Source organism: Crocodylus porosus, unplaced genomic scaffold (assembly GCF_001723895.1).
Source record: "Crocodylus porosus isolate Cpor-Errol unplaced genomic scaffold, CroPor_comp1, whole genome shotgun sequence".
Classification (NCBI taxonomy): domain Eukaryota; kingdom Metazoa; phylum Chordata; order Crocodylia; family Crocodylidae; genus Crocodylus; species Crocodylus porosus.
The window spans coordinates 67,953,574-67,970,067 of record NW_017728949.1 but is presented as its reverse complement, the minus strand read 5'-3'; the positions used below and the strand labels follow the sequence as shown (position 1 = coordinate 67,970,067).

Below are 16,494 nucleotides of genomic sequence, written 5' to 3'. Positions count from 1 at the left end.
TTTTTTTTTTTTTTTTTTACATTTATTCTCAAAGAGCAATTATCTGAAAATAAAATCATAATTATAAGCATCTAGTCTTCTGGCTCTGCGGGTTTTAAGGGAAGGATCAAATCACATTTGGAATAATCTAGTCCCCTAAGTAGATGCTTTTTCTGCATTGTAAAACCGTTTTATGGTTTGGCAGAAAGAGCATCTCAGACAAGGCTTGATATTTCAAATAAAAAGGTGTTGCAGGTCATGTAAAGGAGTATATTGGAAGAGCTGAATGGAGAAATGTAACTATGCTGGCTAAAACAGTCTCTTTCTCTTGGACTAAATTATTAGAAAGCTTTTTTGCAGTGAAATGAAAAGTAGGATAATTTGCCCCTACCCATCCCCCCAAATGTACATGCGTGCAAACAAGCTGTTTTACCATTAACTACATCCCTGACAACAAATTTAATTTTTTCCCATTTTCTGTAGTTTGTTTTTTGTTAGTTGTATTACTCATTCAGTCTATAGCTTCAAAGGGTTTCTTTTAATGACTCATTCTAGGAATACTGAAATCCCCTTTAGCTCTTCCAATTCCAAAGTATAAAAGCAGCAACCAAAGAGAAAGGTTCAGTTTTTACATTATGGTTTCTTTTTCTATTATGAAAAGCTGAATATAGCAGTAGGTGATTAGCCATATAGAAGAACCTATGTATTACATGAATCTGTGCTGGTTGAATTTATTACTGAATTCACTGCTTCTTGGAGATTTGTGTTCAAATTTAAATTGTAAATTTGTCTCTAGCCCAAAGAGGACCTCCCAGACAAGGGCCAAGTGTAGCTGATGATGAGTCTTCTGACAGCCTGAAATATTTGGTGTAGGAGGTGTGAACTGCCTACATCAGTGGGAGGTTCATGCTTCAACCTTGTTATGGAAATCTGAATATTACTATTAACTCTTTTGTTGCTCTTCAATTTAGAAAGTCTCAGCTATAACATTTGCTTGTGGCTGCTCGTTGCTGTCAAGGACTGCTGTGGTAGGAAATTCAGATTTGCCTTGACTTGTGCCTTTGAAGTGTCAAAAGCACAAATCCATATTTCTAGGTGCTAAAATCCTGATTAGTCCTGTTCTGTGCAGTGTCAAAACTTCTAGTTTCCCTGACAACCTCAATTTAGTTATGCATCTTTACTACTTAATTTTGCAGTACATGATACATTAGGGGCCAGTGTAAAATAAAATTGCCTTAATATTTTTGTGCAACTCAGCTTTATATTGCCCTGCTTACTGAATTCAGTAACAAATTATATATGCTAATTTGTCATAGATTTTTCTCTTGCATTGAAGTGCCACAGGAAAAGTGGATAACTTGTAGTGAAATAAGTGAAGCTGTGATTATAAAACATTTTGAAAATGAATATGCGAATACACTTGAATTCTGACTTCATTACTAACTGAACCAATTTTAATACTTTTGTATGGATCACAAATGAGTTTTCTAACTACGCAGTAGTACTGAAATATTTTTTAAGGAGACAAAAATCTTCAGGCATTACACACAAACAGTTCAATTGATTTTTGTTAAAGCTTTCACTATTGCCTCTGCAATTAGATTAGTCTGTAAGAATTTTAGCAGTAATAGAAGAATATTAAGAAAAGTAATGAAAGCTAAGCGAAATAACTTTTTCAAATTGTGTAAAAGGATGCCATTTAGTCTAGTACTGAAACTAGTGCTGAATTTTTAAAACATGAGGCAAAGGTTGTCTGTGAACCTAATTATAGACTTTGTTCACAGCACTTTTATGGAGCCAAAACTTCCATTGTGAGACAAAGAGACAGTATTGGGAGTTTTGCCTAAATAGCACATAGCCTTCTGCCTACGTTTTTCCTATTAGCCAAGGTCTTTCTCTCAAAAGAGAGGGTTTGCCAGTATTGCACCACCAGCAGATCCTCCTAGTAGAGAGAGCTAAGACTAGCAAGAGTTTTTTGCCCAGAATAGCTTATGCCAGTGCTTCCCAAATGAACTGGCTTCTTTGCCAGTATAATTGTGTTTGTACTAGGGCTTTTGTCAGCATAGCTATGTTTAGTGGGTGAGATTTCTTTTTTCACACTCTTAAGCAATCTAGCTATGCCAGCAAAACTTTTAAAGGTGAACCGTGCCTGAGTCTCAAGATTTTGCAGGCCTTTTGCAGCTGGTATCAAATGGTACAGCTTAGAAAGGACTGGGTTATAGCATGCAAACTTTTTCAGTTTGACATTTTTCAGTATACTAATTTAAGATATTATTCAGTATAAATAGATATTTATTTAATGCCTGTCCTCTTGACCTTGTCTCTCTCTCTGACAGATTTTGAGGTTTGTGAGAGAATGGAGTAATCTAACAACGATGAAGCAGAAAATTATCAGGAAAAGTGGTCAGATCTTTCAGAGCCCCATTCTTGTTGCAGAAGAGCTGTCTCAACAGCAGGCCAGACCTAGCAGCACAAAAAGGTATGTGTTTTTACTCTCCATTCTTTCTTTTGTATTCATTGCTGCAAGGGGGCCCATGTATTTTCTGTACCTTTCAGTAGAATCATGTTGAGAGAAACTGAACGTCGTACGACAGCTTGTCCTATAGGGACAAAATTACACATTCTGTGCATGTTTGAGCAAATCTGTTGGTGCAGAACATGCTGCCTGTCTCTCTCACTGTGAATCTAGTCCAGCAAATATTCTGGCTCTGCAGGCTTCTGCAGCTTTAAACATCCAGAACCTGCCAGAGATTCAGGAGAGAAATCTTTCCTTCATGGTTTCCAAATGCCACCTATTGGCTTTCACATCTCATTTATGTTGGTGTTATTTATTATTCATTTAAGCACTAGCAGTGTGCTTGAAGCTTTCAAAGGTGCAGTTGCAATCCTGAATATAGTATGGTCCTTTAGAAAATGCAGAATACACTGGGAGATGCAGAACAAGGTTTTATCCTCAATAGTTTACTTTTTTTAATATTTTTGGCATTGTGAAGATACAAACTTAGATACTTTTTTTGCTCTTAATTTTTAACTTCTTGGCTTAGCTAGTACTTCATGCATGCATTGTGAGAGAATTTCCTTTTTTTAACTTTTTTTTTGCTCTGACTCACTCTTGTTGCAACAGGGGTAGCATTGTTTCCCAAAGGAGCACCTTTTGTATTTTTTCTATCTTCAAAGTTAGCTGCAGACTTTTAGAAAAAGGAAAAAAAATGTTATTTGGCATTAGGTTAAACTAGGAACTTTTTTAACACTGTGTTCTTAATCATTTTAAATGCCTCCCATTCCAGGAGAAGGTAAGGTCTTACTCCTGCTGTACCCAGAAATGCTTGTTGGTACACAGTAAGACACAACCCTCAGGAGGGGACCTCTCTGGAAGTAATTTTTAAACAACAGGGCTGTAGAAACTCTGTTCACCATCGCCCTCTTTTCCATCTCTTTCTTTCCTCATAGAAAAATAGGGCTCAACAAGACCTTAGAAATCATCTAGTCCAGCCCCTTGGTCAGGGCAGGTTCCACACTGTCCACACCATCCCAGGCAAATGTTTGTCTAACCTTATTTTACAAATTTAGGAATGGAGATTTCATAGTCTTTCTAGGTAATCTGTTTTAGTGCTTAACCACCCTCATAGTGAGAAACCCAACCTGTTTGTAATATAAACCCATTACTACTTGTCATGTTCCCTGTGGACACAGGCAACATTTGATTATTTTATTTTTTTTAATAATACTTTTTTAGTTCTGATGATTGTTATCAAATTCCCCAGTCTTTTCTTCTCCAGTCAAAATAATCCCAGTTTTTTGCGGCCTTTCCTCTTATGTTATGCTTTCTAGACCTCTGTTCATTTTTGTTGCTCTTCTTTGGCCTCTTTCCAGTTGGTCCACATCTGTCTTGAAGTGTGGTACCCAGATAAGGCCTTGCCAGTGCTGCATAAAGTGGAAATAATCACTTATCTTGACTTGCATATAACACTTTTGATAATAAATCCCAGTATACCATTATATTTTTTGCAATATTATATTCTTGACTTATTTAACTTTCAATCTGTAATACTGTAGCCTAGCCTGTTAGTCCCATTTTGAAATTTTTCATTTGATTGTTCTGTCCAAAGTGTAGTATTTTGCACTTACCCTTACTGAATATCATCCTATTTATTTCAGACTATTTTGCCAATATATCAAGGTCATTTGAATCCTAATCCTATTCTCCAAAGTTTCTGTTCATCCACTGTGTTGGGTGCCATCTGAAAATATACAAGTATGAACAGTATTTCAGCTTCCAAGTCATTAATGAAGATATTGAAGAGTACCAGACACAGGAAAGACTACTGGGAAACTCCACTGGATATGTCCTCACAGTTGGCCATTGAATCATTGTTGACTATGATTATGACTATCTGGCTTACTTTACAGTAGTTTCATGTAGACCATATTTCCCCAATTCTCTGTAGTTGAAACCTCCACGTATCCCTAATACATCAACATAATCATAAGTAGGAATAAATTACCACTTATGATAATACATTCATTGGCCCAATATTTATTTCATAACCCAGAATCTCTTTCTTACCTTTCTCAGCAATAGCTCTTAGCCAATTGCCTTATCTTCTTCAAATACCAATTTTTTCTCTACTTGCTATTACATCCTTTCCTGTGTTGCTGAAAAGTAGTAGGTACCTAATCAGTGGTAAAATCTAAATTTACCTTTCCTCCTACTCTCTTTTCTGCCTCCTTTTCTTGCTCTCATAATGTCACTATCCTGTCTGACGTTAATGCTCACAACCTTTAGTCCTGTAATAAGACTTTTCTTTAAATTTCTCACACTCAGGTTTTCTCATAAAGTAGTCTGCAATTATCTAAAAGCTGTTGTTTCCTCTTAACTCCTACTGCTAAACCCTCCAAAATGACTGCATTTTGGTGGTAGGCAGGAATTCCTCTAACCATGTGTAATTCTAGGCTTGCAAAAAAAGTATAGATCAGCAAATAGCAGCAATAAATAGGGCAATTATAAACCTGGCTTAGGTTTGTTACTCTAGTTACTATATCAAACAGATCTGATAGGAGTTGTGTGTTCATAGATTCATAGATACTAGGGTCCGAAGGGATGTCAATGGATCAAGTCTGACCCCCTGCCCACGGCAGGAAAAGGTGCTGGGGTCATGTAATCCCAGCCAGGTGCTTGTCCAGTCTCTTCTTGAAGACCCCCAAGGTAGAGGAGAGCACCACCTCCCTTGGAAGCCCTTTTCAGATTCTGGTGACCCTGACCATGAAGAAGTTCTTTCTGATGTCCAACCTAAATCTGCTCTATCAGCTTGTGGCCATTGTTCCTGGTTACGCTGAGGGGTGCCCTAGCAAACAGGGCATCTCCATTCCCTGCTGCCCCCACCTGGTGAGTTTGTACACTGCCACAAGATCTCCCCTCAGCCTTCTCTTGCGTAGGCTGAAAAGGTCCAGGTCCCTCAATCTTTCCTCAGCGGGCCTTCCCTGCAGGCCTCTAACCATATGAGTGGCCTCCTCTGGACCCTCTCAAGGTTGTCCACATACCTCTTGGAGTGTAGCACCCAGAGTTGGACACAGTACTCCAGCTGCGGCCTGACCAGTGCCGCATAGAGGGAACGCATCACCTCGCTAGACCTGCTCATGATGCACCTAATAATGCATGACAGAGTGCATTTAGCTCTGCTAATTACTTCGTCACATGGATGACTCGTATTCAGCGTGGAGTCAACAATGACTCCAAGATCTCTTTCTGCTGCTGAGCTGCTGAGACGGTCATCTGCCAGCCTATAGGTGTGCTGGTGATTCCCTCTCCCTAGGTGCAGCACCTTGCACTAGTCCTTGTTGTACTGCATCCTATTATTCCCTGCCCACTTCTCTAAGCTGTCCAGGTCTGCCTGGATTTGGTTTCTTCCCAGCAGTGTGTTTGGTTCGCCCCGTAGTTTTGTGTCATTTGTGAATTTGGACAGAGTGCTTTCCACACCCTCTCCAGGTCACTGATGAAGATATTGAACAGCACTGGCCCAAGGACCAAGCCTTGGGGGACCCCACTGCCCACATCCCTCCAGGTCGATATCAACCTGTCCACCACCACTCGCTGAGTACGACCCTTCAGCCAATTTGCCACCCACATGATTGTGTAATAGTCTATGCACAGCCATTCGATTTGTTTATGAGAATAGGATGGAATACTGTGTCAAAGGCCTTTTTAAAGTCCAAGTAGATTATATCTACCTCAACTCCTGCATCTAAGTATTTAGTCACCTGGTCATAGGAAGAAACAAGGTTAGTCAGGCAGGATCTACCTGCTATGAACTTGTGCTGGTTGCCCTTCAGCATTGTATTACCTGCTGGACGCCTACAAATGTGTTCCTTGATAATTTTTTCAAGGGTTTTCCCAAGGATTCCCAAGTGAGACTAACCTGTCTATAGTTACCTGAATCCTCCCTCCTCCCCTTCTTGAAACTAGGGACTACATTGGCCCTTTTCCAGTCCTCTGGGACCTCACCTGAGCACCATGAGTGCTCAGACAGCCGTGCCACTGGCTCAGAAATAACAAGATGACACTTATGAGTGTGTGAATGAGTATATCTGTTGATATGGCTACTGTAACTTAGTTTGCTTTGTAATTACATCTAATAAATGACCAAAAATATTGGGTTGAGGACTGCTGAGTTTTTAAAAATGCTTTATTTAGAAGAATTAGTTTTCTGTGATACCACAATAAAAATGAAACCAAATATATGCAAAGTTAAATTTAGCAAGGACTCTTCCACATTCTCTTCCTTTGGTACATAAAAATAGAAAATCAGTGATATTTGCCTGAGTTGTTTTCTTTCAGTTGTTTTCTAATCACTTTTGAACTATATGTCATTCAATACTCGCTCATTTATTGGTTACAAAATGGAGCAAAGGCTGATTTTGTGGGGGGAAAAAGACAAACCTATCTCATGGAAAATAAATCCATTGCTCTCAACTGTATGTCTGAAAAACAGGGAATATTTGGAAGAGGATTTTCAACACGAGTATTGCTGCAGACAGTAGTAAGCAAGTTCTGTAAGTGTTTCGTTGTCTGCTATGCATGACCAGAAATGGGAACGCTGAAACTATTTGTAATCATTCTAGGTACATGACAAAAGAAGATGTTGCAGTTGCTTCACTAAGCAAAGTGAACAGCAGTGGGGGGAGTGTACGTATGGTTTCAAAGGAAGCTACATTTTACCTGAAAATCGCAGCTACTTCTGTGGGAGAAAAAGATGGCCCTTCAACAAAGTAAGTTCATCAGTGTTAACAGCAGACAAAATAGCCATAATGTAGTGATTAAACTATTGATCCTCAAAATCTATTTTTATATTGGGTAATAAAATTATAGGGTATGAAGACTTATGTTACTGCAATACTTTGTTTAGATGAGGGAGTTTCTTGTGCTAATTTAACTAAATTGCATTTCCTGTAATAATAACTAGACTGCTTGTCAGTGCACAACTGAGTCCATTAAAATGAAAGAAGAGAAATGGAGAGCTTTCACTCAAACAAGCTTGTGAGTATATGGCTTGGAGACATAGTGTCTCTCTTACTCCATTTTAAATTAAATATAATATGGTAGAGAGCAGTGTCTAAAACCACCTGGAAACAAGCCCAAGCTTGCTTTTTAAACATTATTGGCCAACTAGTTTTCAGCTGCTGAAGACTACAGACAATATAGAATCCTGATCCAAGTCAGGCTATTATCAGATAGCCATGAAAAATGTTAGGAAGGTCTCAGTATTTTTTTTTCTGAAAAGAATCAATTTACTCTGGCAATTTACTTTCAGTTACGGGCAATAATTGTCATACTGTACTCTAATACCCCACTTCTATGCAAGCACACCCCCTTTAATATGTGTGCAAACTAGCATTTCCAAAGTAATAATGGAAAATTGCAGGTAATAATCAAATTTACATATGCAAATGCACTCGTATGTGTAAAAATCCCTTTCAAATCTGGTCATAAAATTCTATTAAAAATATAGTCCAAGGAGGGTTAATTACATTGTGCAGTGAATAACCAGAAAAAAGTATAAAATTAATTAAGGTATAAGATATAGAAGAAACATAATAGTAAATACTACGGTATTAGTAGTAAATACTATTAGTATTGATCAAGATCAGTTTTATTAAATAACTGCTACTTGTCTTCCTAACAGGTTGCTTTTGGAAGATGGAAAAGACTCTCCAGTTCTTAATTTAGTCTCTGCTCAGGCTGAAGTTGTGGAAGATCCTTCTGTAAAAAAAGGCTATATGCAGGCTGTAGATAATAAAGGGAATCCTCTTTGCCTAAATTGTCAACATCCAACAGTTCAGCTTGACCAACACTGCAAATCCACTGATTGGGACACAAGATTTTGCTCTCATGCATGCCAAGAAGACTTCTTGATTCGCTCAAGTAACAGCTACCTGAGGACTAAAGTCTTTGAAATCGAGCGAGGTATTTGCCAGCTTTGCAAACAGAATGCTCAAGAACTCTACCTTAGCATCAGAGATGCTCCTAAAAGTCAGCGTAAGAAACTTCTGGATAGTACTTGGATGTCACAGCTTCCATTACGACAGGTAATATCAATAGTATTTTAATCTATTATACATAATCACTTCAGTTCAATTGTGGAAACTTATGCTCTTCAAGTTATTTTAAAAGGGAAGCAGTCCAACACAAAGATAGTAAAAAAAACACTCTGATGGGCAGCAGTTTAAAGCACTAAAATAACTGGAGGGCAATCTGATCTGATAATGTACTTCTTCCTATTTCTACAAATCCAAATATATCTTTAACTTAAGTACTGCAGTTGTACTGTGCCAGGCAGTGGCCTGGCTTCAATACACTGGCACTTCTGAACTGGAAATGGTATACCTGCATTTGTATGGCACGATGAAGTGTTTTATATGGATATTTCTTGTTTTTCAAAATTAAGCTTATGAAAATATATGGAATGAGAGCTTGGGCCCAAAAACCTGAAGTACCAGAGAGAGGAATTAGATGTGTAGACGACTGCTCACATAGTTAATCGTATCTCATCTGTTTAAGATGGCATGTACCTTGGGAGTGAGCTTTATCCTATGCCTCAGTTTCCTTGTGTTACAGCTCAAAGATTTTATTTAAAACACTAAAGGCCTTGTAGCTGGAAAAGCTGTGAGTGTCAAGGGACAAAGCTTAACATCACATGTTGTTACAAGATATGTAGGATTTAGATATAGCTGTCATACTGTTGATTTTTTCCTTTTTAAAAAATCATTTTATAGCCCAAATTGCTGATGAGAGTAGAACTTGCAGCACTAACAAACATTTAATAAATGGTACCAAAACTGGGCATCTCTTCATTCTTATTTGAGGGCCTCTTGTGCTTTACCATTTGTGGCTATATCTTAAAAATCGCATCCAGTTGTGGGTGCAGCTCTTGTCTTGTCAACAAACTGCCCCTAAGAGACACTGCATTTTGAATCCGTTCCACAGCATGATGCCCAAATTACCATATCCTGCATGTGAGAATGCACAGGTATTTAGGGTTGTTGGTTGGAGAAGTGTGTTTGTGCCTGAAAGCTTGCAAAAAACAATTTTTCCAGCTATTTGGTTGGTCTAATGAAAGATATTGTATCTAGTTTAGCAGTTTTGGTGTCCTCCTCTTCGAAGTGCTTTAGTCATGCTGAAGAGTTTCATACACTGCAATCAGAAGCTCTTATTAGTTACAACTTCACCATAACTCCAAAGTAAAAATACAACAGTGAAGGTTAAAGCATCTCAGACCTGGCTCACTTCAAGTCTGCTCAAAATTCTTTCGCTAAAATCCTTGACTCCGAAGTTTGTCTTTTTGCTTATGTCTGGTGGACACTCATGCTGCCACTGGCTCCCCCGTCGTCTTGCCTACATGAAGTGCAAGTTTCTCATCTTCCTGCTGAAGCGTCATCCTGACCTAGCTCTGATGATCTGTTCCATGAACTTTTCACAGCTGACATTTGTTTCATTCCACCCATGTTCCAATCTGAAATGGGACTTGGGTGGAGACGTTTCGGTCGCAGAAATGACAAGCTTCGAGACCTCTGAAGAAGCAAGAGTAGAAAGTTCATTCAAACTACAAAGATAAGACCTTTCTCCTTTTCCCCATACAGCTTTTGTACAGCCAGCACTGGTAGTATTCACCTCTGTAATACCTTTAAATTACAATAGTTCTCAGCCTTTTGAAATTAGGAATGCAGCTTATCGTGTTGCTCATTCTGACAATTTTTGTCGTCAAACTAAAAATTAAAATATAGTAGAAATTTTGAACACGCTTCTAAATGGCAAGCATGTGGTAATAATCTGATTCTTTGTTTTGTGAGCAGCAGAATGAAAAGTGCAACAGGTTTTTTTCCGCTTACTTTTGTTTTTAATATTTTAATATTTAAGTGTAAAATAACAAATTTCAAGGCGAGTTGCCCATGAAAGTCAAACAAATCCTTTGTTCTGCGTCTTTTCTCAGTTCGAATTCTGTGGAGGAGCACAGATGCGTTAGGATTTGTTTGCATGGAGTCATGGAATTAAATAGTTGATGTAAAATATACCAAACTACTGTGGGCTGAGGGAAACTGTACTATCCAAAGTACAATTTCTGGTTACCTGCTAGCAATAAACAAAATAGCAAAGAGTCAGTTTTTTCCTTCTCTCAGTGAAATCTATTTGAAAAATATTTTACTTTACTGTTTTGTCTGCTCTTACTATATATCCATGATCGTAGAACATTGCATTTTGGTCAGCTCAGAGTGGTCCATTTACAAATCCTGACATTGTCTTTTGTTTATTGTAGCTAAATGAAATTATAACCAACCCAACAGAAGGCCAGTTCTGGCAGGTGGATCATATCAAACCAGTTTACAGTGGAGGAGGACAGTGTTCTCTGGAAAACCTTCAAACTCTATGCACAGTGTGTCACAAGGAGGTGAGTGCAAATTGGAACATATCATCCCACACTGTTCATAGAAACTTTACAAGAAAGGTTTTATGCTGCGCATCTTCTCCTCTTGCATATGAATAGGTTACCTGCCAGAATGTGCAATTGGAGGTTTTAGGGCCAACTTCCATCCTCCTAGAAATCCGAAGGCACTGAACCATGTTCAGGAGGCTCTAGAGGGAACTTCTTAGTAGCCTGAGAGTGAATTTTGCCTTGCTGATGCAAACCACTGACTCTTACTTTGCCATTACATAAAGCTTTGAACTACTTTCATGCAAGGGTCTCACTCTCCATACAGACAAAAACTCCCCTGGCTATTCTAGAGGAGCATAAAGAAACCTAGTGCTATCAGAGCTCTGACTCTGAAGCAAATCCTTACGAATTCTAGAGGTTCTGGTTCCTAAAAGGACAAATGCAAGTGTCCTGTTCATAAGAAAGTGATGGTTAGAAAGGAAACAATGGGAAAATTAGTGGTTTTACACCCTTTCTGCTTTGTCTTCCAGTCCTAAGGATTTTCCCCTGAACTAAAAGGCACAGATATTTGCAACATGTCTTGGCAGCCATCAGTCCTCGGGATCATGGGTGTGCATGTAAGAGGTCTATGTGACCATCACACCAGGACCTTCAGCATGTACCCCTAGGCAAGAGTATGGAGGAGTGGAGGCTGTCCTAGACCTACCATCCCTCTTTTAGGCCACTGAGAAAAAGTCCAAAGGCCAGACTGAGCCCAGCCGTTCAGTGCCTCGATGGTTGTAGCTTTTGCCAGAGAACAATAGATTAGATCTGCTGACTGCCTGACCCCTTTGCAAGGGCACGTTTCTGTCAGGGTGATGTCCCTTAGCCTTTCTTCAACCAAGGAGTACCCACAAGACAGTGGAGCGAGGGTTTTGAGGTGCCTATACTCACCTTACTTTGGAGGTTGCAACATTGTGGTATTTCATAGGAGCTACCCCCATGAGTAGCCCCACCACGTTGCCACCAAGCCCTGCAGTCGGGTGCAGTTTACGTTTACCCAGGAGCATTGCAGCGTATACAGGCAAGCAAAAATGCCTGTTACTTCAATGAAATCTCGTTTTAGCCAGCAGGGTAACGGTAACAATTCTTGTCAGGCTTTCAGGCCACAGATCCTTGCTCTGCTGAAGGTAGGGGCCAAAGAGTGTGCAAGAAAGGAATTGGTCTCTCTTCCCCCACAACCCTCTCAATAGGGTGGCTCCATACTAAAGTGCAAGGAGCAGTGCAAGCAGTCTGTGTCCCCACAAGAAGCACAGAAGTACTGGTTCCCCCATGTAAGCATGTAGGAGTACTTAAGACACTGGGAATAGTGCAAAATTCTCTGTTATGACCGCATTGATTCCTAGTTCTCAGAGTGAAGCACCAAGTGGCATTAGGGATCTCTTTAAAAAAATTCAGGCTTGTGCTGGAAAGCCTAGAGAAATAGGGGGGCACTTCAGGCTCCTGGGGCCAGCTAGCAGGATATTCTTATGTTCAGGGTATTTGTCCCTGCATCCTTTTCCATGGAGTCATTCTCAAACCAAGATTAGCAGTGTGCTAGTTCATCCCAGCAGACAGCCAGAGGTACAAGCATGCACACCACCAGAAAACCACAGATAAACTCCCTGTGGTGGTCCCTGAACAGGAAGCAAAGGGCCAGCTTGGAACTGAAAAGCAAAATGAGATAGAACGAGAGTTCAGAAAACACTTCGTTTAGCACATCTGAACAGCTATTTCTCGTTAACGAAGTGCAAAACTCAAGTATTCTATAAAACCACAAGGAAATTTATAAGTTGCGGGAACTTCAAGTGTGCCTACTACTGGTGTGACTAACCTGTGGCATGCCTGCCACAAGTCGCATGCATTGCCATTGTGTGTGGCCCACAGTCTTCTAGGAGTTATGGGGACAGGGCTGGGGTAGGAGTGGGAGTGGAGTCAGTGCTGGGCTGCAAGCAAGGAGGGGTGGGGAAGGCAGAGGTGGGGTCTCATTGTCCCTGTTGACCATCTAAGCTGCTCCATGGTGAACCCCGCTCTGCCGGAGGGCCTGGGTGGAAACCGTTCTGCACGGCTGGACTGGAGGGGCCGGGTGCAGGACACAAGTGCAGCAGCAGCAGCTGGTTTCTTTTTCTTCCTGACTACGCCTTCTCTATCCCTGTTCACTGGTGTTTGGCACCGTGCCACACCCCTCTTTCCCCTGCCGACAGGGCACAGAGGGATGTTGCCCAGGGTGAAGAACTTGGTAGTTGCATCTCTGCCTGGACCCAGGCAACTGTTGCAGTTGTGTCCTGTATCTGCCACCTCTGGCCCAGCAGCGTAGGGCTGTTTCCACCTGGCCCCTCCAGCTGAGCCGAGTACCCTGTGGAGCAGCTGAGCAGATCAACAGGTGCAGTGCAAACCCCAGCCTGGCAGCCCCAGACCAGGACCTGCATGCTCACAGCAGGCTCCAAGTCCAGGGAGCCCAGAATGAGACCAGACCCATCATTTCCCCTTGCCAAACTGTCTGTGCCAGGTGCCCCCAGACACAGCAGGGCACCCCTCATGTAGCTCGAGTGCACAGCAGCGGCTTTCCACGCTTCTTTAAGATGTTCACAAGCAATCCTTTTAATTTTACTTTGTTCTTTTTAATTCTAAGCCAGGCAATGCAGTACAGTAGAACAGGGATGGCACGTGTGCCGTGGGCAGCCGCTGTGTGTGGCATGTGAGCCCTGGCTGCTCAGTAAAGGGGTGGCCGGAATGGAGGCAAAGGAGCTCAAGCCTCTGACAAGGTTGCCACCAAGAGCCAAGTTAAGACTTCCCTGGCCCTGAAGCTGCTACATTAGGAGGTTTGGATCCTTGCCATACTAAATTGCAGCGTTTGCTGGGCCAGGGACAAATTAACTTGGCTCTTGGCAGTGACACATCCTCTCCCGGCATCATCCTGCTGCTGCCCTGTGCCACGGAGCCTGAGACTCAAGCCCTTCTGCCTCCGTTCTGGTGCCCCAGGGCACAAACTCTCTAAGGCACTATGACTTGGTGATGACTTGTTACCACAGATAGAATAGCCAGATTTGAAAAAGGAATAGACATACTCATGAATGATAGTAATTATTAGCTGTTAAACAGAACTTTCAGGGATGCATCCTCTGACATCCCTAAACTAGATGGTAGATGAAAGGGAGAGTCTGACGGGGTAGATCTTTGTAGAGCTCTGTACCCTATTCACATGCTTACCTATAATGCATCTACTGCTGCCACTGCCAGAGGCCGGATACTGGGCTAGATGGACTGTTGATCTGACCCAGTGTGACACTACTTCGGTTCTCATCTCTTAATTTAAAAAAAAAGAGCGGTGTCGGTTTTTTGATGTGCTAAGTAGCTCAAAGGATGAGTGTGCCTACTCAAGGTTAATTCAGAACTTTGAAATCTTATTAAATAGTGTCATAAGTGGTTTCAACACTATTTGGTCAAACTTGAGGCCTTTAACTGATTTGAATCAACTCAAATGTGAAATGCTGTTGCTAAGTGAGTTGATGTATTGAGTACAGACTTTTTTTTTCCCCCCCTTTTTTCAGAGAACTGCAAAACAAGCTAAGGAAAGAAGCCAGATGAAGAGACATTCTTTAGCTTCAAAGTATGGAAGTGACATCACAAAATTTTTTGTAAAGATGTGAAGTATAAAGATGTTCAGTTGAACATTGATAAAATTCTAAATCTTACAGTCAAAACCAAAGGTTGAGGAAGAACGTGTTGCTGTCCATAACTGTATCAGTTCTTCAGAGGTCATAGAACAGCGTCTGGTGTTAATTTTACTGTGATAAATTATCTCATTACGTCAAGAGGTGAAGATGCACTGGTAAATTCCAAGCCTGGTCCTGGGTTTTGTTGTTTCTTCAAACCTTTATGCTGTTTCAGTATAGACATATTTTATATGTTCTGTATTTTTTATCATGCTGTTAATTTTTGAAAAGTCTCTTCGAGTAGATAAAACTGCTCTAATTATCATCAGCCTTGCGTTGTTTTGGCATAGATGGGGGGAGGGTAACAGCTCATAATCAAGGAAATGTCTTTGCTTAAAGCATCATAATTCATCAAAATTGGTTCAGACATTACATTTATATATATCTTGCGATGTCTGTTTTGGACTCTGTTGCTAAGTAAAGTTATTCTTTTTACAGTAAGGATTTTGAAAATAAGATGAAGTACGTAATAAGTTTTGGCTTCTCGCTAAAACCATTGCAAATCAACTTCCTACTTCAGGTGCCAGCTTTGGAGCTCTTCTAAAGTTCTTTTTGAACTACAAAGAATATGGAAATCTAAGGTAGATGAAATTGAGGGTGGCTAAAAACACACGTTGCTTCAATTTCATGCCATTTTATCTTCTTAAACTATACAAAATGGAAATAGTGGTTTGTTTGTTTTTTAAACAGTTCACATGTAGGTATAAGTAAACTCATGGTTGTATTACCTAAACATATAAGGAGATATTGGATTCTCAAGTGGAAACTATTAGTGATCCCGTGCAGTTTCCAGTATGAAGGATCTTACAAAAAGACTATCTGTGATTAAACAAAAGTTCCAAGATGAGCAATGCTAGCCTCAGTTTTTTGTAAAATATGATGTGGCAAATACAGGAACTGTTTTGCTAGTAAATAAAAATTAGCAGAATTGACCCATCTGAGTGTCACTTATCAGAATAAGTGTATAGCATACTGTGTGAATCTGTGAAACCTGCCTCACCTGCTAGTCCTGTGGATTTATGGCATGAGAGTTGCTAACATTGGGACTGAGACTGGAAGATCAGTAAAACATATTTTTATTCAGCACAGCTTTACTTAAAACTGCTTCATGAGATTCTGTAGCATCCATTGTTCACTTCATAAACTAAATGCATTCATACTTCATTTTCCAAAACAGAAGACCACAGCTCTTTTCTGTGGTCTGCATAGCAGAATAGGATCATTGGATCATAGGAAAGAAGGGCTAGAAGCGACCTCACAAAGCCAGTTGGACCAGCCTCCCGTTCCATGCAGCATCATCCCTGACTGAACCATCCCAGCTGAGTGTCTACCTAACCTCTTGAAAACTTAGCAAGATGGAGATTGCATAATTTTTTTGGGTAGCCTTTTCCCATGCATGACTACCCTTGTAGTCAGAAAGTTCCTCCTAATCTCCAAACTCCTCTTGGTTTGGTAGCCTGTAGCAGACGCCCACCATGACATCCTCCCTTCTGCTCTCTGCTATGACGAAGGCAACAGATAGATGCTCCTTGAGTATTACCATTTTTATCCAATTTGTAAATTGATCAGTCAAAAAAAAGCCGATTGCTGATTATGTCGATTTTCCTTTTATTGGTGCCAGTCCAATATGGACTGATGTATTGGTGCACCTCTAAAGGTTGTACGTTAAATACAGTGAGAGTTCAAAAACTACTGCTGAAACAGCCCATTGAGGTAAGCCATGTGTTGATGGAGTATAGCTGTAATGGGCACTAAGTCTGTGCGAAGCAGCAAGTATTTGCTTCAGATTCAGGTTTGGCCGATTCGGAGGGACAGTGATTTGATTCAGTGATTCGAATCTCTCTCCTGATTTGATT

At 40.5% G+C, this 16,494-nt stretch overlaps 1 protein-coding gene across 1 annotated transcript in view; it reads left to right on the top strand.

The window, feature by feature from the left end:
* Positions 1–15,570, top strand: part of ZRANB3 (zinc finger RANBP2-type containing 3) — a 94,731-nt gene extending 79,161 nt beyond the window's left edge. The window contains exons 17-21 of the mRNA XM_019553997.1: positions 2,316–2,458; positions 7,099–7,245; positions 8,160–8,562; positions 10,788–10,919; positions 14,474–15,570. Of these exons, the coding sequence (XP_019409542.1) occupies positions 2,316–2,458; positions 7,099–7,245; positions 8,160–8,562; positions 10,788–10,919; positions 14,474–14,572 (924 nt within the window). The 3' untranslated portion in view covers positions 14,573–15,570. The remainder of the gene's footprint in view (positions 1–2,315; positions 2,459–7,098; positions 7,246–8,159; positions 8,563–10,787; positions 10,920–14,473) is intronic.
* The last annotated feature ends 924 nt before the right edge of the window (positions 15,571–16,494 follow it).